The sequence below is a fragment of the Mastigoproctus giganteus genome, chromosome 7 (assembly GCF_048544385.1).
Source record: "Mastigoproctus giganteus isolate SK-2022 chromosome 7, ASM4854438v1, whole genome shotgun sequence".
Lineage (NCBI taxonomy): Eukaryota > Metazoa > Arthropoda > Arachnida > Uropygi > Thelyphonidae > Mastigoproctus > Mastigoproctus giganteus.
In genome coordinates, this window is record NC_143581.1 from 145026057 (window position 1) to 145051034 (window position 24978).

General features: G+C 37.4%; 1 protein-coding gene across 1 annotated transcript in view; it reads right to left on the reverse strand.

The window, feature by feature from the left end:
- Positions 1–7316, reverse strand: part of LOC150083245 (U3 small nucleolar RNA-associated protein 15 homolog) — a 192624-nt gene extending 185308 nt beyond the window's left edge. Inside the window, exon 1 of the mRNA XM_090378448.1 lies at positions 7065–7316. Within this exon, the coding sequence (XP_090234574.1) occupies positions 7065–7316 (252 nt within the window). The remainder of the gene's footprint in view (positions 1–7064) is intronic.
- Between the last annotated feature and the right edge of the window lie 17662 nt (positions 7317–24978).

Here is a 24978-nt window from a genome sequence, read left to right on the forward strand (position 1 = left end):
CCACTTAGGTTACGGAACATAAATAATTAGTAAAAATAAATAATTAATACATAACTTGATACAGAAGTTATATAAAGGGATTTCGTAGATAACACTCGTTACTGAAGCGCGATACAGCATATCCGGAATTCGATAGCATTAGCTTTGTATAGTATAGTGCATAATATAATATTGTCAGTTAATCAGTACATCTATTAATCTTGTTAAACTTCATTGTCAATTAAATTGTACTTTTAACTATATATATATAACGACTTAGAGTACAAACGTAGCAAATAATTAATACATACTTGATACGGAAGTTATATAAAGGGAACTCGTAGATAACACTCGATACCGAAAAATAAATATAGCGTTATAACTGTGTTAAGATACAAGTTTAAGGTTTTAATCTTGTTCTGAAATTGTAATTTTATTGACATTTAAATCGAAATCATGACTCTGACCAGAGCAGCAAAGCAAAAGGCTCAAGCTAATGGGAGTGCTGTGACTCAGGGGAGAACTGAGGGGGGCGGTTGCCCCCTGAATCACGGCCTTTTAAGATGCACTGTTTGCTTGATGTTTGCGGAGCAATCGGGTACGGGACATGATACTGCCATGGGGGATGTCTTTGTGTGTGCACGATGCAAGGAGTGCAAGGAAATTAGGCGACAACTCGGCGTTGTTATGGGCCTATATGAGACCTTGAAGGACAGGGTGGATGCCCTCGAAGGAAATAAATTGAGGGGCCCATCAAGCTCTCAGCTGCCCACATCAACACCAGAGCTTGGACTTGGTCATCTTGCAACACAGAGGCAGCCCCCAAGGCAGAATGCGCTGGTCCAACAGGAACTAGTAGTTGTTGGTGACTCAATTGTCAGGGAAACGGGGAACATGCTTTGTAAAAAGGATAGGTGGAACAGGACCAGGGTATGTCTGCCAGGGGCAAAGGTTGATGACGTTGTAGAGCAGATATCATCTTTTAAGGGCACAAAAGGTGATATAGTTGTACACGTTGGCACTAATGATATTAAGAGTAGGAGACCAGCGGAATTACTTAACAAGTACAGGTCACTGTTGAAAAAAAGCCGTGAAGTAGGGTTGAATTTGAAAGTGTCTGCAATTCTGCCCAGACACGATAGGAGGGAGTATATGATGAGAGCCTTGTCGATCAATTCGGCCCTGGAAAGATTGTGCAAGGCTGAAGGGGTAGAATTTTTTTCAGCCTGGACTGTACTTGTTAACAGGAGAGATTGCTTCTACAGGGATGGGATACACTTAAATAGAAAGGGTGCAAGAATATTTGCTGATGCTATCGAGGCAGTGTTAGGTGGGTCGGAAAACTGCTAGCTTGGGGGGAGACAAAGACCAATAGATTGACAGTAGCCACTGGCAGAGGTGAAAGAGATTCTTGCACTGCTTCTATTAGAATGAGCAGAAGCCTGAAAAACAAGATGCATGATATTTCAGAGACTGCTGGGAGCCATTGCGGTAGAAGTAAACACATGGGTTGTGTTAGGGTAGCTAAGAAGAGAAACAGGTGCAGGTATACTTGCGTGTACACCAATGCTAGGAGTTTAGTAAATAAATTTGATGAATTTGAGGTATTGCTCAAAACATCAAAGGCAGATATTGTTGGGATATCAGAGACGTGGTGTCACAAAGATATAAGGAATGCAGAACTGGAATTTAGGGAGTACAACGTCTACAGAAAGGATAGACAGGATAGGAAGGGAGGAGGGGTTATGCTATTAGTTAAAAAACACAAAATCCAAGGAAGTGAAGCCAGTTGACATCGATGGACAGGGCAGTGTCGAGTCAGTTTGGTGTGACATAAGCATAGGGAAATCAAAATTGAGAGTAGGAGTGTGCTATAGGCCTAATGACTCTGATGAGTATAATAAGATACTCTACAGGGAAATAGAGTGGGCCAGTAAATCAGAGAGTCTTATAATGGGGGATTTTAATTTCCCAGATATTGACTGGAATTTGTGGGTTGGTCACTCACACACTAGCAAGGCTTTTGTGGATTTATTGGATGATTGTTTTCTACACCAGCATGTTCGGGAGGCAACTAGAGGGAGTAATACTCTTGATCTGATTATCAGTAGTGATTCTTCATGCATTAGGAATCTGCAGATAAATGAACCACTGGGTGGCAGTGATCACAGTGTGCTGAAGTGGGATTTACTCAAGGAGGTAACTACCATCAGAGGTAAAGGGAAGGGTTTTTGCTTTCGTAAAGGAGACTATGCTGGTCTGAGACAGTATTTAAATTCTATACAGTGGGACCAACTGATGATGTTACCAACAGCAAATTCAAAATGGGAAGCATTCAAGGAACTAATCTTGGAAGCTACCAGGCTTTACATACCAACCAAGAAATATTGTTCAAGGTTCAGGCCTAAATGGTTGTCAGATGAACTAATGAGACATATGGCAGAGAAGAAAAATGCATGGGATACATACAAATTAATGGGTGACGTGGAAGCCTATGATAGATATAAGTTGGTCTGTAACCAAGTCACAAAGGAGATTAGGCAGGCAAAGGCAGATTATGAGAAATCCTTGGCAAAGGATGCAAAGAAAAACAGAAAAGAGTTCTTTACCTATTTAAACTCAAGAAGGAAAGGGATGAATCAGATTGGTCCACTGGATGTTGATGGTTCAACAGTTGAGGATCCAGCTCAGTTGGCTAACAATCTAAACGAGTATTTTGCATCTACATTCACACATGAGGAGTTATTCAGGAAGGGGAATGTCGTAGGTGAAGTAAACATTGGCAGTGAGCTAGATGATTTTCTAATAACTGAGAGGAAAGTGGAGGAGAAATTGTTGAGGATAAACATAAAAAAGGCACCCGGGGTGGATGGGATTTATCCAGTTATATTAAAGGAGGCAGCAAAGGAAGTAAGCAAACCCCTAGCCATAATTATGAGAGCTTCTTTGGACTCAGGGGAGGTACCCATGGACTGGAGATGTGCAAATGTAACCCCAATTCACAAAGGAGGAACAAAGGCTGACACAAGTAATTATAGACCTGTTAGTTTAACTTCGGTTCCAGGAAAATTAATGGAGGCACTGGTTAAAGAAGCACTGCAGGATCATCTGGACAAGAATTCAGTTATAGCTCAGACACAGCATGGGTTTGTTAAGGGCAGGTCTTGTCTGACCAATTTGATTGGATACTATGATGTAGTCACAAAAGAACTGGATGCAGGGAATAACTTTGATATTATATATTTGGATCTTAGAAAGGCTTTTGATACTGTTGTGCATGGAAGACTGCTGCACAAATTGGAGAAGTGTGGCATTCGAGGCAAATTGCTGCTATGGATAAAGGGATGGTTGAGTGGCAGAAGACAGAGAGTGGTAATCAATGGACACTGCTCAACGTGGACTAATGTTATTAGTGGAGTTCCTCAGGGTTCAGTGTTGGGTCCATTGTTGTTTTCTGTATTTATAAATGATATTGATGATGGTGTATCAGGCTTAATGTCCAAGTTTGCAGACGATACAAAGGTTGGCAGGGTTGTTAAGGACACTACTGATACTATGCTGCTGCAACAGGATCTGGAAAGGTTGAGCAGATGGGCTGAGAGGTGGCAAATGAAGTTTAACATTGACAAATGTAAAGTACTACATATGGGAAACAGTAACCCCAGATCAACGTATCAACTCTGTGGTACTACGCTGACAGTGGTAGAGAATGAAAAGGAACTGGGGGTAATTGTGCAGGCAGATATGAAGTTCTCTGAGCAGTGCAGACGAGCTGCAAGAGTAGCTCATGGTGTCTTGTCAATGATATACAGGAATTTTTCTAGCAGGGACAGGGATGTGATTATTCCCTTGTATAAGGCATTGGTCAGGCCACACCTTGAGTACTGTATACAGGTCTGGAGGCCTCATTTCAAGAAGGATGTAGAGCTGCTGGAACGAGTACAGAGAAGGGCAACAAGATTAGTGAATGGAACAAAGGGTTGCTCTTACGAAGAAAGGCTTAAGTTTTGCAAATTACAGAGCCTGGAGACTAGGCATCGCCGACGTGATCTGATAGAGGTGTACAAGGCTTTGAATGGCTTGAGCATGCTCAATGCCGATGGAATTCTTCCTCTTGCTCAGAATAATCACCTGAGAGGGCATAAATTCAAATTGAGGAAGGACGGATGTCGGATAGATGTGCGGAAATTCGCCTTTAGCCAGCGGGCAGTTGGTTTGTGGAATAGACTTCCATCGCTTGTTGTTGAAGTTGATAGCCTAAACAAATTTAAGGCTCAGCTGGACAGGTATTTCGAACGAATTGAGGGGTGAAATGGGAGTAGTGGTTGTTTTTTTTTCTTTTTTTTTTTTTGGCTGATGCTGAATAAGCTTGCTTTCTTGCATCATATGCCTCTACTAATGCTAATGCTAATCTTTTATGGTATCAAAAACAGAAAAAAAAAAGCAATTTGAATAATAGTAAAAGAAACTAGGAATATTGTATGAAACTATCTTATAACTTATACATTTTTTCTTCATAAACTGCAAAATTGATTTTATTAGTCAGATAAGTTTTAGTTGACTGGTAATTATGATGCACTTAATTACCAATGATTCGGGCAAGCAATGGCAAGCAGAAGCACAGAAAATCAAAACCGCAGCAGCTTTCAAATTTACTTTAAAGTGCCAATAAAACTAAGATAAAAGCATTCCCCCCAATCATAGCCAACATCTATTTATAAAACATCAAGTATGCATGAATAACTGTCAAGTATTAAATTTTCAACAGATAAAATTACAAATGCACAGAATTATACAAATCAGATCCATAATATTATGACATAGCATTTTAAACAGGTGCATGTATACTTGCACACACACACACAAATAAACTAGGAGCATAGTAAATAAAGCTGATGAATTAGAAGCACTGATTAAGTCATCAAATGCAATCTCTGTGCGGATATCGGAGACGTGGTGTCTCTTAGACATAATGGAAGCAAAATATGAATATGGGGAGTACAATGTATACAGAAATGACAGACGGGATGGGGAATTACGCTCTTAGTTATGAAGCACAAAATTTAAAGCAGTGCATCCAGTTGACATGGGTGGCCAGCACAATGCTAAGTCAGTTTGAGTTTGGTGTGAATAAGTACCGGGAAAACAAAACTGAGAGAAGGATGGCATTACAGGTCTAATGACTGTGATGAGTATAATAAACAAATATACACAGTGGGACAGTAAATCAGAATGTCTTATAATGGGGAGATGGATTTTAACTTTCCAGACATTGACTGGAACTTGTGGGGTTGGTCACTCACACACTAATAAGACTTATTAGTGTGAGAGTGACTGAAAGACTTTTCTACAGCAGCATGTTAGACAGGAAAGAAGAGAAATCAATACTCTATCTGATTATCATCAGCAATTCTTCAAGCATTAAGAACCTGCAAGTAAAAGACAATGTGGATAGAAGTGATCACAATGCACTGATATGGGATTTAATTAAACAAACAACTACTGTCAAGGAAAGTGCTTTTGCAAGGGTGATTACAGTGGTCTCAGACCATTTTTAAATTCTATATGGTGGGATCATCTGATGATGTTACCAACAGCAAATCGTAAATGGCAAGTATTCAGGGAATTAATCATAGAAGCTACCAGACTATTCATACCAAATGAGAAATACTGTTCCATGCTTAGACTTAAATGGATGTCAGATGAACTGAAAAGATTTGTGGCAAAGAATAAAAATGCATGGGATGCATACAAATTATCAGGTGATAAGAAAAGCCTATGGTAGATAGAAATCAGTCTGCAGTCAAGTTGTAGAGGAAATCAGACAAGCTAAGGCAGATTACGAGAAGTCTCTGGCAAAGAATGCAAAGAAAAGCAGCAAAGACTTCTTTACTTATATTAACAATAAAAGGAAGGGTTGAATCACATTAGTCCACTTGATGTTGATGGTTTAACTGTTGATCTGCTGGGTTTGCTGACAAAAACTGAATAGGTATTTTGAATCTACATTCACACATCAGAAATTCTTTAGGGAAAGAAGTTGTTGTTCAAAATCTAACAGGACACTAAATGATTTTGTGATAACAAAGAGGAAAGTGAAAGGGAAATTGTTGAAGCTTAACATAAAAAAGTGCCTGGGGGTGGATGGGATCTACTGATTTATATTAAGGGAACAGTAAAGCAAGTAGGCAAACCCTTAGCCATAATTATGAGAGCATTTTTGTATTCAGGGGAAGTCCCTATGGACTGCCAATGTATCTCCAATTTACAAAGTGGGATCAAAAGGTGACATGGGTAATTACAGAACTGTTAGCTTCAGTTTCATAGAAAATAATGGCGTTTCCAGGAAAGAGATAGAGCTGTTGCAATGGGTGCAGAGAAGGGCAATGAGATTGGTGAAGGGAAGGAAAGGTGGTCTTAACATAAAAATCTTCAGTTCTGCAGAATACATCTGGAGAATTGGAAACAGTAAGATGATCTCACTGAGGTGTTTAAGGTTTTGAGTGGAATGAGCAAGCTCAATGCTAATAACATTCTTCCTCTTGCTCAGACTACACACGAGGGGACATAAATTGTAGATCTTGATACTAGATCTAGGATCGATTTACAATCTAGTATTTAATGTCACTTCCATTTCATAACAAAGAAAAATGGAGTTGGGAGAGGAGATCGCACAAAGGACCATGGGAGGTGATCTTGGACATGCTCAGAGCTGACATAAACCAGCTGGTTGCAGAAAAAAGTAGGATTCAGGGCATACCACTTAGGTGGCTCTGGGCTAACCATTGCCACCTGTGGCAGAAACCTTTTGGTAACCAGAGAAATGGATATCTTGAGGGCAGTGATCTTGGATGTGCTCAGAGCCGGCAAAAACCAGCTCTGAGCACATCCAAGTTCATTACATTACATGTGTTTCAGCCTTACCAGTTGAAGCGCATGTAATGTAGGCATTACAGTACCCATCTTTATTACTGAAGCGGTTGTATATTTCCATCAAGAGGTGAATCAAATATTTTTCTGCAACCATCCGGGCTGGTCAAGAATATCTGAATCAGTTTGCGATTGGGAGATAGACTACAAATTACATGAATGAATAGAATCTTTTGCTTGTCACTGGCCATTCTCATTAAGTTGCAGGAGCCCTCATTAGTCATCAAGTTTTCACATTTCTTTGCAATTGCGCTGAGTTGGTTGAGCATGGCGAGGTTTAGATCCTCATTAATCTTGTTTGGATAACTGTAAAAATTTCGTAATGCATCTTCTCGCAGTCGTGTTACAAGGATATGCAGGTCATTACCACACGCTTCATCAGGGGCAATGCAGTCATTGTCTTGCATATTTCAATCATTTTGCGAATGTCCAAGTCCCATTCATACAATTTTTGAGGATTTATTGGATGATTGTTTTCTACATCAGCATGTTCGGGAGGCAACTAGAGGGAGTAATACTCTTGATTTGATTATCAGCAGTGATTCTTCATGCATTAAGAATCTGCAGATAAATGAACCACTAGGTGGCAGTGATCACAGTGTGCTGAAGTGGGATTTACTCAAAGAGGTAACTACCATTAGGGGTAAAGGGAAGGGTTATTGCTTCCGTAAAGGCGACTACGATGGACTGAGACAGTATTTAAATTCTATACAGTGGGACCAACTGATGATGTTACCAACAGCAAATTCAAAATGGGAAGCATTCAAAGAACTTATCCTGGAAGCTACTAGGCTTTACATACCGACTAAGAAATACTGTTCAAGGTTTAGGCCAAAATGGATGTCAGATGAACTAATGAGGCATATGGCAGAGAAGAAAAATGCATGGGATACTTACAAATTAACACATGACACAGAAGCCTATGATAGATACAAGTTGATATGCAACCAAGTTACAAAGGAGGTTAGGCAGGTGAAGGAAGATTACGAGAAATCCTTGGCAAGGGATGCAAAGAAAAACAGCAAAGAGTTCTTTACTTATGTAAACTTTAGAAGGAAGGGGATGAATCAGATTGGTCCACTTGATATTGATGGGTCAACTGTTGATGATTCTGCTCAGGTAGCTAACAAACTAAATGAATATTTTGCATCGACATTCACACATGAGGAGTTATTCAGCGAGGGGAATGCCAGAGGTGTATTCAACTCTAGCAGTAAGCTACAGAATCTTGAAATAACTGGGAGTAAAGTGGAGGAGAAATTGTTGAAGATAAACACAAGAAAGGCACCCGGGGTGGATGGGATCTATCCAGTTATATTAAAGGAGGCAGCAAAGGAAGTAAGCAAACCCTTAGCCATAATTATGAGAGCTTCCTTGGACTCAGGGGAGGTACCCATAGACTGGAAATGTGCAAATGTGACCCCAATTCGCAAAGGAGGATCAAAGGCTGACACAAGTAATTGTAGACCTGTGAGCTTAACTTCTGTTCCAGGAAAATTAATGGAGGCACTGGTTAAAGAAGCACTGCAGGATCATTTAGACAAGACTTCAGTTATAGCTCAGACACAGCATGGTTTTGTTAAGGGGAAGTCTTGCCTGACCAATTTGATTGGATACTATGATGCAGTCACAAAAGAACTGGATGCAGGGAATAGCTTTGATATTATATACTTGGATCTTAGAAAGGCTTTTGATACTGTTGCACATGGAAGACTGCTACACAAATTGGAGCAGTGTGACATTGGAGGCAAATTGCTGCTATGGATAACCAATGAAAAACAACAATTATAATGCTATTATTTTTTCATATGGTCTTTGTCACGATTTTTTGGACATCAGCATGTGTGCATGCACACACACAAGAATATTCTACAGATAAAATGAGAGAGAGAGAGAGAGAAAAAAAAAAAAAAAAAAAAAAAAAAAGGTTCCCATAAACATATCTCAAAAGATTTTATGAGATATTAAAGAGTAAAAGATCATATGAATTATTCAGATGCATTACAGGCAGATTAAACCTATATGGTGATGTATTTGCCTGAAGGTGTAACTTAGTAGCAACATATTTGCATACATTTAATTATAACGCTCAAAACTAAAAATAATGCTTACACACTGACAAATATGTTTCTACTAAATTGCACCTGTAGGCACAAATATTGTTAGTCACATATAGACTTAATTCACTTGTAAGGCAACTGAACAATTCAATTAATCTAACATAATTTCCAATCCCATATCATAATATGCATTAGTCTATAAATTATACTTAATATAATTATTTGCAAGTGATAACAGCACCTTATCCTTAATTTAATAACATCAAATTGAATTCCTCACTGGTTTTTTTTTTTTTTTTTTGTCAATTTCGTAATCACTTAATTTGCACATAACTGATTATAAAACTCCATAATCGATTATGCCTATCAACAGCTGGCACTTTGTGAACATTACCTAGCAATTGTGACTATCATGGTGGTAGTATTCCCAACACCATATGGCCTGTTGAGGTTGAAAATTTTGTAACCCCAAGTACAGTTACTCATTTGTCACCCTAGCATTCTCTTTTGATGATGTGTCAATGCTAGTAGACGGCCTTTTGACTTCTTGTGCCCATCAGAATTAAGGCAGTTTTCTATTATGCAACAAGAACAATGCATTCACTTTGCAAAAGACTTCATGGAACGTTTGACTTCATGCAGTTTCTGAATATGTCCTTGTTCAATGGAGTAAGTGTTTTGTTTTTATATCAGTCTTAATTTCTAGTAAACACAACTATTTATAGTCACATGCAACAATATAAATGCACTGCTTTGTACACATCAGTCACATGTTTGTTCACTTGAATGAGGTCATTCTACATTTTTACTTGCAGGGGTGGTTCTATAATTGTAAGACACAATTCATTACCCAGAAATGTTATTTGCTAATGTGTCTGTTCACAACATGCATATAACTGTGTGAAGTATGTTAGTTTGATTCAACAAAGACCTGACACTGAATTCAGGTGTTATGCACTTCAACTCAGCCTTCTTCACTCTGAAACATCTTTAGTATACGGTGTCAGAATTATTCAATTCATCCAGTTCCTTTGGGATAATCTCATAGTATCTAATCAGACTGGTCAGGCATGATTTCCCTTTCAAAAATTTATGAGGGATTGTCTAATGACTCCATGCTTATCAATGATCTTGCATTATCAAGGGTGAATAGAAGGGATTTTGCTTTTCACAAAGGTGATTACAACAGCCTCAGATGTTCCTCAAGTTCCTTTCAGCAAAACCAACAGATGCTAACAAATGCAAAATGAGAAGTGTTAAAGGAGATAATCATAGAAGCTACAAAGCTTTTTATACAACCTAATATATACTGTTCCAATTTTCAGATCAAAATAAATTGGGGCAAACTGACAAGTTTAATCATGAAGAATAAAATGTATAGAATAATTACCAATTGTCATAGGAAAATTTGTAACTATTGTAGGGAAAATTTGAAATAGTCTGTAATCAAGTTACTCAGGAGGTTAGGTACATTAAGTCGCGTTGCGAGTAGTCTGACTAAAAGTGCAAAGAACTATTTGCTTACATTAATGCTGGAAAAAGGATGAACCACAATGGCCCAATTGATATGTATGGCATAACTTTGATGATTCCATATTGCTTGCTGACAAACTAAAAAATATTTTGTTTCTATATTTACCTACAAAGTTTTTCCTGTTGGGGATACCAAAAGGGGATTAAATGATTTTTACGATAACTGAAAAGAAGCAGGAAGAGAAACTGTTTCAGTTGAAAGTAAACATGACATCTGAGGTTAATGGATTCTATCCAATTATATTAAAAGTGGCAGCAAAATGAGGTAATCTTTGGTTATAACAGTGAAAGCATTCTTAGATTCAGAGTAAGTTTCTATATATACAAGCTGGAGTTAGTACTAGTAGTGGCATTTAATGATGAAAGAAAGCAAGTTTATAAAGCATCAGCCAAAAAAAAAAAAAAAGCAACTTCCCACATCACTTGTCCATCCTCTCAATATAGTTTGTCTAGCTCTTCCTTGAATTTATTCAAACTAACCAATTCCACAACAATATATTGAAGTTCTTTCCAATAATCAACCACTACCTGGCTGAAGACAAACTTCAACATATTTATCCAGCAACTATTCTTCCTCAATTTGAATTTATGTCCCATTATATGTATAGCCTGAGAGAAGAAGAAGAAAATCATCAGCACTGAACTTACTCAATCCATTCAAAGCCTTAAACACTTCAATCAGATCTCCTCGCAGATGCCTAGTATTGAGAATCTACAATTTACAGAACCAATGCCTTTTTTGGTAAGCCCACCCTTTTATTCCCTTCTAGTCTCACTGCCCTTTATGCACCTGTTCCAACAATACCTACATTCTTCCTAAAATGGGGCCTCCAGACCTATACGTAGTACTCAAGTACTCATTGCCTTATTATAATGGGAAAAGGCAATGAGTACTTCAGTACTATGTACTCAAGTACTCATCCCCACTGGCAGAGTTCCTGTATATCAGTGAGAAAACCCCATGAGCTGTCCTGGTAACCTGTTTGCAGTGCTCAGAGAACTTCATATCTGACTGCATAATCACACCCAGATATTTTCATTTTCTGCTACACTAACATACCAACCATGTGGTACCATATGGATAGTACGTTAATCTGGGATTATTGCTACCAATATGCAGCACTTTTCATTTGTCAAAGCTGAACATCAATTGCACTTTCTCATACTGCCCGCCCAATTTTTCTAGACTTTGATTACTCATCAACCACCGTGCCAACCTCTGTATCACCTACAAACTTCAGATATTAAGCCTGATATACCTTTATCCATACCATTAATAAATACAAACAACAAGTGGCCCAACACCAAACTCTGGAGAACTCCATTAATAATGTTAATCCATGAAGAGCAGTGTCCATTGATAATCACTCTCTGTCTTCTCCCACTCAACCATACCTTTGTCCATAGCAGTAACTTGCCCGTAATTCCACACTGATCCAATTTGAACAGCAGTCTTTTGCAGGCAACACTATCAAAACCTTTCTTAAATCCAAATTCTTTTTTTACATAGTTCCTTTGTTACTGCATCATAGAATCCATTAAGGCTGGTCAGCCAAGATCGTCCCTTAAGAAATCCATGTTGTGACTGTAGTATAACTGCAATCGTGTCTGGATTGTCCTGCATTACTTCTTTAACCAATGACTCCATTATTTTCTTTGGAACAGAAGTTAAGCTAACATGTATGAAATTACTCATATCATTTTTTAATCCCTCTTTGTGAATTGGGGATACACTCACACATCTCTAGCATATAGGCACCTCCCCCGAATACAAAGATGCTCTCATAATTATGGCTAAGGGTTTGCTTACCTCCACTGCTGCCTCCTTTAATATAAATGGATAGATCCCATCCACCCCAAGAACATTTTTTTATGTTTAGCTTCAACAATTTCCTTTCCACTTTCCTCTCAGTTATCACAAAATCATTTAGCTCCCTGTTAGAGTTTGATAAACTTCTGACATCCCCTTCCCTAAAGAATTTCTTATGTGTGAATGTAGATGCAAAATACTTAATTAGTTTGTCAGTAACTTGAGCAGGATCATCAACAATTGAACCACTTACATGAAGTGGGCAAATGTGATTCAACCCGTTCCTTCTGTAAGTAAAAAAGCCTTTGCTGCTTTTCTTTGACTGAGACCTCTCATAATCTGCCTTAACTTGCCTTCTGCATCACCTGATAATTTATATACATCCCATTCATTTTTCTTCTCTGTCATAAGCCCCATCAGTTCATCTGACATCCATTTAGGTCTAACCTTGAACAGTTTCTTAGTTGGTATGATAAGCCGAGTGGCTTCTATGATTTCTGCATAGAATTTAGAAACTGACTGACACCACTGTTGTCACCCTTGGTAAAGCTTTGAGGAAAGCCATATATGTGCCTTGGGGTGCAGGAGTAGATAGTGCTTTTTAGTAAACAGACTTTATCTGTGAAGAAGCATCACTTCAATAACATTAGCATCTGTTCTTTGTAGTCTAACATCAAGAGATGAATTTGAATAAGATTCAGATCTGCATCACTTGAATATAATTCTATTTCAGTATCAGATGACACATTATAAAGATCTGACTGAATGTCACCAGCTTCAACATAATGTCCATACCTATTCCTTTTCAGTCCTGATGTCCCAGCCTATGGATCCATTATAACAACCCTTTAGGGCAAATTTGTGTAATACAGACAGTCCTCATCACCTGATAATTTATATACATCCCACTTTACATCTCATTTTGCACGGTAGTGAGGGACTGTAAAAATGACTTTGATTACAGTCTTCAATCCAAAGTAGAAGTAAACGCTCTACTTCAACCATAAGCAGCTTTCTGTTTCTAGTCCAATTTAAACTAAAAGACGTTGAAATGATTTTACCTTGTTTTTTATATTCATCAGACTTTTTCAATATGGTTTGTACCATAGTTTCATGCAGGACTAGGTCTCATCCTATCTTTGCTTTGCTATTGCCATTTTCAAATCTTCTAATCACATCCAGCATTACCACTTTTCGTTTCTTTGCTGCACTTTCACCTTTGTTGGCCAATTCCCTCTTTCGATTATCCATTTTTGTAAAATGTCATGTGGGTTTATCACAGGGCAAGGAGGCAACACGACTACATGCTATGCGGTGTGCATGAACTGAATATAACAGATGCACAGTGACAAATCACTGACAGATTTTGAAAGAAGTGATGTGATCTGTCACTGATCATTATGTGCATCTGTTATTTAGTGATTTGTGGACTGAAGAGCTAGCAGCGAAGTTTGTACTTTATGAAATTACTCACAGTTAATATACTGTGGTAACTGAAATTCGTGCATTTCTGAACTGTGCAAAGCGAGCAGTGCCTGTAAAACACTAAACTAGATAAAATAACTTCAACACAAGATATTAAAAATTACTAAAGTGAATAAAAACTTAAAATTAGCTTCAAGCAAAGAAAACTACTACACTAAATAAAAATTTCAATATAAGCAAATAAAAAAATAAATAAACGAAAAAATTACACTAGATAAGCTGATTTCAACATAAGCAATGAAAAAATACTAAGCTCAATAAAATAACTTCAACTTAAGCAAGGAAGATATGAAACAAATATACAGCTTTTATAGGTCTCTTTAGACAGTGCAGTTGAAGCTAAGCAAAATTCCAGCTGCAACACAGTGTGATTAGGGTTTACAATTACCGGTCAAAATCTTAATACCGGTATTCCAAAAACAAACATTTTTCTCAATAAATTTTGACAGTTAGGTGCAATAAAGTAAGGAAAAAACAAGTACCATAATTACCCGAATTCAAGTTTTAAATAAACATTTATTGCAATAATAAATATTCTGAAAAAAAATCATTAAAAATACAGTTATTCTAAAAACAAAAAAAATAGATATTGTTAATACAATGTTTAGTTATGTTTAAGCATCCACACTACCTGTCCGAATAAAGTGAGCTCTTAAGAAACATAAGCAATCAATAATATTATTGTTTAAAATGGATCTAATTTTGGTACATATTTGATTAGCGGCAGAAAACTCTCTTTCGGATTCTATTCTGGTACTACTGTACTGAGATAACTGTAGACGGATCTCAGTCCATATTTTCTAGGCTTTGAACTTTTTTTTAGCAAAATTAGTTAAAAGTATTTCTTTAATTTCTGACTCAAGTTCATCCTTTAAATCTCATTGGAGTCAGGCAATTTCTTATTTTGGAAAGAATTTGTGGAGCACTGATGTTCTGTTCCATGTTGGTCTTCCATGGTCGAACTATATTCATCATAAGGAGAAAGACGTGTTATTCAGAGAAGTATAATTTTCACTATAGTATCTTTACTGAGTCTGGGAGAGAGCAAAGAGGAATTCTTCACATATATAAATGCAAAGAAGAGAAAGATGAATTGCGTGGGATAGTATTATATACCCCAACTGATATTGTAGATGAACTCAACAGTTACTTTGCATCGATATTTACTAAAGAATAACCCTTCACGTCAATGAGAAATTATGGGACTTGAAAAAAATGTAATTAATGATATTGAAATTTCACATGTTTATTTAATGAGAAAACTTTCGCACCCACAGCCAAGTAAGGCTCCTGTGGTTTATGCATATACCCTATAATCTAAAGGAGGCAGCAAGTGAGTGCCTTGAACCATTATGGCTAGTTATGAGAGCATCATTGGACTCAGGAGAGATTCTGTTGGATTGGTGTAAATTGAAACATAAAGGCGGTTCTAGGAGTGTAACTGTAACGGGAAATTACCGACCAGCTAGTCTAACTTCAGTAGTAGGGGAAATCATGGAGGCAATGATCAAGAGTGGAATTCAGGAGCATTTAGATGTAAATAGAATTCTGTAGGATACACAGCATGGTTTTGTAAAGGGAAAATAATGTTTAACAAATCTGGTTAGCCATTTTGACAGGTCACTCGTGAGCTGGATTTAGAAAATAATTTCAATATTGTTTATTTGGATTTCAGCAAAGCATTTGACTCAGTCCCACACAGGCAGTTATTTTATAAGTTGGAACAGGCTGGAATCATAGGGAAAATCCTTAGATGGATAGCACGATGGCACCAGGCAGAGGGTTTTGATAAATGGTTATTCCTCAGATTGGGTTAATGTAAGAAGCAGGGTTCCCAAGAATCTGTATTGGGACCAGTGGCATAGCTATCATGTAGGCAGGCAAGGCAATTGCCTACGGGCCTTTTAAGGGCCTGCCGTCTTTGGCTGTCTCCTCTTTTTGCAATTTTCATTAAGTAGGAGCCCGAACGTGTTCTTTGTGTCCGGGCCCAAAAAAGGGTAGCTACGCTACTGATTGGGATCACTGTTGTTTTTAATTATCTTAAATGACATCTATGAAGTGATGGAGAGCGTGAGGTCTAAACTTGCAGATGATGTAAAGATCAGTAGAGTAGTTAATGATCGTCGCCAAGCAGTGCTTCTGAAGAGTGACCTAGATAGACTTCACAGATGGTCAGAAAAGTGGCAGCTATATGCTTTCATTCAGCAAAATGCAAGGTCTTTAACACCTGGAGAACAGCAACCCCAAAATAACTTATACACTTGGTGGAGTTGAACTAAAGTCAAGTGGAGGAAGGGATCTTGGGAGTTACAATACGGTCAGACATGAAGTTGTCCGAGAATTGTGGACAGGTTGCAATGTTGCATGGTATCCTATCGATGATTTATCGAACATTTGCTAATAGAGATAAGGACCTCCTAATCACATAAAGGTGATTTTATAACCTTTATATGATTAAATAATAAACTATATTTTTTTAAAAATTAGTACCGAAAAACCGGTATTTGAATAAGGGAAAAAAATGACCGGGATCCTGGGATCTCAGTATTGTAAGCCCTAAATGTAATATAACACTGTAATCTATGGTTTGATCAGTATGCCAACATCACTCAGTTGTCCATTTCATAAGCTTTTCCTTTCACAGAACTCACTGACTGCAATTCAATGAACACATATTTGTATTGAGGTACAAAAACTGCATTTTTTTTTTTTTTGATGCAAGTGTGCATTTTGGCACCAAACATTAGCATTAATAGAGGCATACGATGGAAGAAAGCAAGCTTATGCAGCATCAGCCAAAAAAAGAAAAACAATCCGCTCCCATTTCACCCCTCCGTTCGTTCCAAATACCTATCCAGCTCAGCCGTAAATTTATTTAGGCTATCAACTTCCACAACGAAAGATGGAAGTCTGTTCCTCCAATCAACTACCCACTGGCTAAAGGCAAACTTCTGCACATCTAACCTACAACTGTCTTTCCTCAATTTGAATTTATGCCCTCTCAGGTGATTATTCTGAGCAAAAGGAAGAATCCCATCAGCATTGAGCATGCTCAAACTATTCAAGGCTTTATACACCTCAATCAGATCACCTCACAGGTGCCTAGTCTCTAGACACTGTAATCTGCAAAACTGAAGCCTTTCTTCGTAAGAGCAACCCTTCGTTCCATTCACTAATCTTGTTGCCCTTCTCTGTACTCATTCCAACAGCTCTACATCCTTCTTAAAATGAGGCCACCAGACCTGTATACAGTACTCAAGGTGTGGCCTGACCACTGCATTATAAAAGGGGATAATCACCTCCTTATCCCTGCTAGAAAAATTCCTATATATCAGGGGTGGCCAACAAGTCGATCGCAATCTACCAGTCGATCGTGGCTTTCATTTCGGTCGATTACGACGAATTTTAAATATATATATATAAACAGATTAGTCAAGTTAATTATTATTATTATGCGCTGCACTATATATACGCTTATTACAAATCTGCTAAACCACGTGACTACTCTTGTTGCTGCACAGCCCTAGGCGTGTCTAGTGAAAATGCATGCAATAATGTTGTGGAGAGCATGGTGTACATGTTGAATTGTTATTTAGCTTACTTAATATTAATAACTGTACAGTACTTATACGTTAATTTAATACCCTTTGATTTAAAATTAATACTATGAAAAAGAGCAAAACGTATCATTTTCATTAAGAGTGAGAACTGCAATTCTTTTTTGTAATGTTAAAAGAAAAATGTTGTTTGATTTGCAATGCTTCCGTGGCTATACCCAAAAGGAAATTTACAAAGGCACTTCAACGCACTGATTAGTAGTATTTTTGTATGTAAATATCAATTTTTGGCAATGTCTAAGGATCTCGAAGAAAAAAAAAAAACGATCATTTTGCAAATCAAAAGCATTAAAAAAAAAAGATTTTTTTTGAAATTTATAGTGAGAAATATGTTTCTGAAATGGAGAAAGTTGTGGACGATTTTGAAAACAGTTTCAGTGATTTTAAAACAATTGAAGACATTGTTCAATATATTTCTTATTCACTTAATGTCAACTTAGATATGAAACAAACTGCAGAAAAAAATCGTTGAGATTTTTCTCATGGAGAAAATATTACTTGAAAATTAAATTATTACATTGCGAAACGATATCTTCCTAAAATCAAGATCATCAGAAAAAGACTTTTGGAAATATGTTTGCCGAGAAAAGTACCCAAATGTAAAAAAATGCAGTGAACTTTTAAATTCCTGTTTTGGTTCCACATTTCTATGTGAATCGGCCTTTTTGTATTTGAAAAAAATAAAGACAAAGTATCGCTCTACTCTTACGGACTTGTATACGGAAGATTCTTTACGGTTGGCCTTATCACAGTATATCCCCGATTTTGAAAGCTTGGTAGATGACATGAAGACACAAACTTCACATAAATTAAAAATTTAAACACGTATGAATTAAAAATAAGAATTCTGAATTGTATTTAATTTTTAAATTTATAAATAATATTTCTCAATATGTGTTGATTAACTTTTTAAACCATGTGCAATGAAATTCTTGAGATGGTAGATCACGGCACATTTTGAAGAAAAAAAGTAGATCTCATCACAAATTAAGTTAGCCGCCCCTGCTGTATATCATTGACAAGACTCCACGAGCTACTCTTGCAGACCATCTGCACTGCTCAGAAAACTTCATATCTGCCTGCACGATTACCCCCAGGTCCTTTTCATTCTCTACCACTGTCAGTGTAGTACCACACAGTTGATACGTTACTCTGGGGTTACTGCTTCCCATATGTAGTACTTTACATTTGTCAATGTTAAACTTCATTTGCCACCTCTCAGCCTATCTGCTCAACTTTTCTAGATCCTGTTGCAGCAGCGTACTGTCACTAGTGTCCTTAACAGCCCTGTCAACCTTCGTATTTCTGCAAACTTGGACATTAAGCCTGATATACCATCATCAATATCATTTATAAATACAGAAAACAACGATGGAACCAACACTGAACCCTGAGGGACTGCACTAATAACATTAGTCCCCGAAGAGCAGTGTCCATTGATTACTACTCTGTCTTCTCCCACTCAACCATCCCTTTATCCATAGCAGCAATTTGCCCCAATGCTACACTGCTCCAATTTGTGCAGCAAACATATTAAAATGTTTCACTAAACTAAACATCAGCACTTTTACTTTGTCAGGCAGAAAACGCACAAACAAGGGGGCATTAATTTAAATTGAAAGTGGTCAACTGATGTCGGCAAATATGCTTTTATTACTTCAGGTAAATAATTGCAGTAAATTTCAACTTAGTATTACGGAATTGATTATTGGAGTAAATTTCAACTTAGTATTACAGAATTGATTATTGGAGTAAATTTCAATTTAGTATTATGGAAGTAGATAATTTGGGAAAAAAAAAGTAATAAATAAATAAAAAATAAAGATACAACAAATTATTAGATGGGTGAATAAGAAAAAAAAAAGTAATAAATAAATAAAAAATAAAGATGCAACAAATTATTAGATGGGTGAATAAGTAACTCTTTTTTTTTTTTTTTTGACTGAAGTGTAAAAGCTTGCTTCTTGATATATCATTCTGCTAATGCTAATAAACCCTGCATTAGTGTAGTGCAATATGATTACACCCTTAGTATGGTGGGATGTATGAAAATGTGATATATTTTCATTAAATTAATTTTAATGTGCAAATAATCTATATATATAAAACGCTTAGCTTATGCTGCCCAAATTTTCCAACTGCTAATTGTTGCCAGCACCCATTCACGTGGTTGACCTCGCATGACCACCATACTGGGCATTCGTTATTAATTTTTGTACTGTTTTTCGACTGAAGAGGGGCAACATATGTCTAAAAGCTATCGATGTATGTTTATTTTATCTGTCTTCAATTTAATAAAAACTGTTCTAAGTTTTAGAAAGGTGTAAAAATGGCTGAACAGTGTGCAAAACTTTGAGAAAATGTAGAAGAAATGCTAATTAAACATTAGAGGAGAGATCTAATAGACCGAAACAAGACTCTACGACTACGAAGATGGACAAAAAACATTGAAGAAAGAGAAGCAAGATTGAAAATGACAAGAGTGGTGAAACGCCATAAGACTAATCAAATAGAAGTACCGGATGCGAATAATTAACAAGCTGTAATTAATGTGGAAGAGCATGCCATAGGAAATATGTGTTACAACTGTGGGTATTGCAATGCAAGATATTGGGGATATGAGTTAAACACATCGAATAAATACACTAAATGCTGTCATGATGGAAAGGTTTCACTTGATCCACCGTCTGAGACACCTACTCTATTAGGAGAGCTGCTTACAGGGGATACATGTGAAGCAAATAACTACAGAGAACATACAAGAGAATACAAGTCAGCAATGGTGCTAACATCAAATGGGCATAGAGATTAAATCACTGCCTGGTAATGGTCTGTACTGTTTTAGAATACATGGCCAGATTTACCATTTGGTCTCATCCCTATATCAAACGAGGCAAATAAGCAAGGATATGGACTTTATATTTTCGATTCTGCTGAAGCAACAACAAAGCAGCTTGAAAAACAATCAAACCAAGGGTGTATGCCCAAAGTAATGCAACAATTTGGCCGAGATGCTGAGACAAGTTAACCCATTTGCTGAGTCATATAAACAAATGCATCAAATAACCCAGGCCAATCAACAATGAATGTGAAAATGGCATTTACAGAAGACCTGGACTTGATTAGATAGGAGATGATGCACCTACATCCAAAACGGAGGGTGCTGCAATATTTGTTGAAGACTGGGTACCACCTGCAAATAGAGACACATCTAAAGTTTCACCCACCAGACTGAACTTTAGAATATGGTACCCCCTTTCAGATTGTCTCAGTCTTAGGGTGTTTATCCCTCACTTCCCACTGTTTTAAAATAGGAAAACGAGTCCCCGATTTTAAAACAGCGGCAAGGGGAGGGGTTAAACACCCTAACTAACACTAACCATAGCAGTTTAGGCATGTCAATCACTGCCTTCTTCCTCTCCTTGCCGTTATTTTGGAAGGGGGACCCTGTTATAAAGTTTTACCTATCACTGCTAAACAAGAATGGTGAAGACTGAAAGATCTAGATTAAACTATTTATGCCATAATCAGAAAGATGCCGTACCGGTACAACTTGTTAATTATATATGGCTTTAAATGTTCTTTTTGTGTCCATTTCATCTTCTCATTTAAAGTTTTGCTCTCTCTCAATTTGAGAGGGGCGAAAATTTTTCAATTTTTATACACTGCATAAACACATTGAAAGGGTTAAGCAAAAACCCTAATATAATAGGGGGCCCACAGAAATATTATTACAGGGGACCTAAAATCCTGTCGATGGTCCTAATCATATGCAAAATAAGAAAAAAATATATATATGTTTTCGCAAATGGGTACTGACTGTGCAGTGCCGCTGCTGAGACATCACACCATGGTATAACCAGTAAAGCAATCGGCGTGCCATGCGTTTTATTTTTAAGAATTTGAATTGTTGTATGATAGGGAAATGTAACGGTTTTGTTATATTTATGTTTTATTTATTTTAGTTGTAAGTATAGTTGTTAAAAACTAATTATTACTTAAGTAATAAAAAATTACTAAATTAACATAAATAAAAGAATAGTCGAAAAATAAAATTGTATCATGTGAAAAGTGCCGCCCCCAAAAAAGTGCCGCCCGGGGCGGATGGCCCCCCCCCTTCAGCTACGCCACTGATCTTATCCACTTTCACCAAGTTTTCCATTTTTCTTTCGTAATTCATTGCGATAAAATAATTCATTATATATAGAACATAAACCCATGAAAATTTATCAAAAATTATATTCCTAAATGACCTTGAAAACTTAACTTGTATATCAAAATTATGTGCTTAGTGCACAAAAAACTTACATCATCATGATAATTAACTAATGTATAATTGAAAATCTAGCCATAATTCCATAAGCTAAATAAAAGTCACAAAAAAAAAAATAAATAAATAATAATAATAATAAAATAACTATATATATATCTTACTCCAAAATTTTTCCAATAAAGTGAATCAAAAGTAACCCGTGATTTCCCACGTGGTATCGAATATATGTCTGTACGTTTGAAATTCGCCATCACCAAATTACTACAAATTTTAAAATACTTTTAACAACTAAAACGTAACCGTTTGATACAATAATGAATTTAAATCCTAAATATTAATGAACTAATACAAAAATACACATCACCGCATGTTCACATTCATATTTTACTAGTCAAGAGAGCGACCCTAAGCGGACAAAATATTAATTCCACTCGTTTATTTTCTGGCAAATCGCACAAAGAAGCCTCGAATCTAGAGTTGCTTACCGTCTCTTATTTTATTATTATTATTATTATTATTATTATTATTATTATTAGCCATATAGTGCAAGAAAGCTTGAGGCTTATGCTGCACCAGCCAAAAGAAATTTCCAAGTAACATTGTGTGTGTGTGTGTGTGTGTGTGTGTGTGTGTGTGTGTGTGTGTGAGAGAGAGAGAGAGAGAGAGAGAGAGAGAGGAATCATCAAGAAACAGAAGCATGATGGTATCCAGCTCAGGACCCTGGGTGTACCAAGTCCATACTCACCAGATGTGAGTCCCTGGGTTATTTCCTGGAAAATCCACAATTTCACAGAACATTTCTAGATTTTAGCGTGTTGGGTAGCCTACTTTCCAATGTTTACTTTAACCGCTAAAGCTTTTACGAAGGTCAGCTGTGGCGCTTGAGTATCGACCACAGGGTACATAATCTCTGGACTCAAACTAAGGTATTAGCAGTAGTAGTAGTAGTAGTAGTAGTGGCACATGATGCAAGAAAGCAAGTGTAGGAGCTTATGCAGCATCAGCCAAAAAAAAAAATCACACCATTCCCTCCAAATGCCTGTCCAGTTCCTCCTTAAATTTATTTAACCTATCAACTTCTACAACGACAGATGGAAGTTTGTTCCAGCAATTAACCACCCGCTGGCTAAAGGCAAATTTCCGCACATCTATTCTACATCTGTCCTTTCTTAATTTGAACTTATGTCCCCGTAGGTTGGTAATCTGAACAAGTGGAAGGATCCCATCAGAATTCAGCGTGCTCAACCCATTCAAGCCCTTATAGACCTCAATCAGATCACCGCGCAGGTGCCTAGTCTCCAGCCACTGCAATTTGCAGAACTTAAGCCTCTCTTGGTAAGAGAATCCCTTCATTCCCCTCACCAATCGTGTTGCTCTTCTCTGTACACGCTCAAGCAAATCTACATCCTTCCTAAAATGAGGCCTCCAGACCTGTACGCAGTACTCAAGGCGTGGCCTGACCATTGCCTTATACAGAGGGACAATCACCTCCTTTTCCCTGCTAGCAAAATTCCTATATATCATTGACAAAACCCCATGACCCGCCCTAGTAGCCTGTCTGCACTGCTCAGAAAACTTCATATCTGACTGCACAATTACTCCCAGGTCTTTTTCATTTTCTACCACCTTAAGTGTAGTACCACACAGTTGGTACGTTTCTCTGGGGTTACTTCTACCCATATGCAGTACTTTGCATTTGTCAAGGTTGAACTTCAGTTGCCACTTCTTAGCCCATCTGCCCAAATTATCTAGATCCTGTTGCAGTAGCACACTGCCATTACTGTCATTAACAACCCTGCCAACCTTTGTGTCATCTGCAAACTTCGACATTAAGCCTGATATAACTTCATCAATATCATTGATAAATACACAAAACAACAGTGGACCCAACACCGAACCCTGTGGGACTCCACTAATAACATTAGTCCACGAAGAGCAGCATCCATTGATTACCACCCTCTGTCTTCTCCCACTTAACCATCCTTTTATCCATTGTAGCAACTTACCCTTAATACCATTCTGCTCCAATTTGTACAGTAGTCTTCCATGCGCAACAGTGTCAAAAGCTTTCCTAAAATCCAAGTATATGATATCAAAATTATTTTTTGCATCCAGTTCCTTTGTGACCACATCATAATAACTAATCAAATTTGTCAGACAAGACTTTCCCTTAACAAACCCATGCTGTGTTTGAATTATTGCTGCAGTCTTGTCTAGATGATCCTGCAATGCATCTTTAACCAGCGACTCCATTATTTTACCCGGAACAGAAGTTAAACTAACTGGTCTGTAATTACTCGTGTCACCCTTCGATCCACCTTTGTGAATTGGGGACACATTTGCACATCTCCAGTCCGTGGGAACCTCCCCTGAGTCCAAGGATGCTCTCATAATTATGGCTAAGGGTTTGCTTAGTTGCTTTGCCGCCTCCTTTAAAATAACTGGATATATCCCATCCACCCCAGGTGCCTTTCTTATGTTTAACTTCAACAATTTCTCCTCCACTTTGCTCTCAGTTATTGCAAAATCATTAAGCACACTGCTACAATTTGATAACCTTCTTCCATTTTCAAATTGTAATAATTCCTCACGTGTGAATGTAGATGCAAAATACTCATTCAGTTTGTTTGCTATCTGAGCAGGATCATCAACAGTCGAACCATCGATGTCAAGTGGACGAATCATATTCATCCCCTTCCTTTTAGAGTTTATATAAGTAAAGAAATCCTTGCTGTTTTTCTTAGCATCTTTTGCCAAAGATTTCTCGTAATCCGCCTTCGCCTGCCGAACCTCCTTTGTGACCTGATTACAGACTAGCTTATATCTGCCACAGGCTTCTGCGTCACCTGATAATTTATATGCATCCCATGCATTTTTCTTCTCTGTCACGAGTCTCATTAGTTCATTTGATAACCATTTAGGCCTAAACCTTGAACGATATTTCTTAATCGGTATATAAAGTCTAGTAGCTTCCACGATTAATTCTTTGAATGCTTCCCACTTAGAATTTACTGTTTGTAACATCGTCAGTTGATCCCACTGTACAGAATTTAAAAACTGTCTGAGACCACTGTACTCCCCTTTACGGAAGCAAAAACCCTTTCCTTTACCCCTGACGGTAGTTACCTCTTTGAGTAAATCCCACTTCAGCACACTGTGATCACTGCCACCTAGTGGTTCCTTTATCTGCAAATTCTTAATACACGAATGATCACTGCTGATAACTAGATCAAGAGTGTTACTTTCTCTGGTTGCCTCTCGAACATGCTGCTGCAGAAAACAATCATCCAA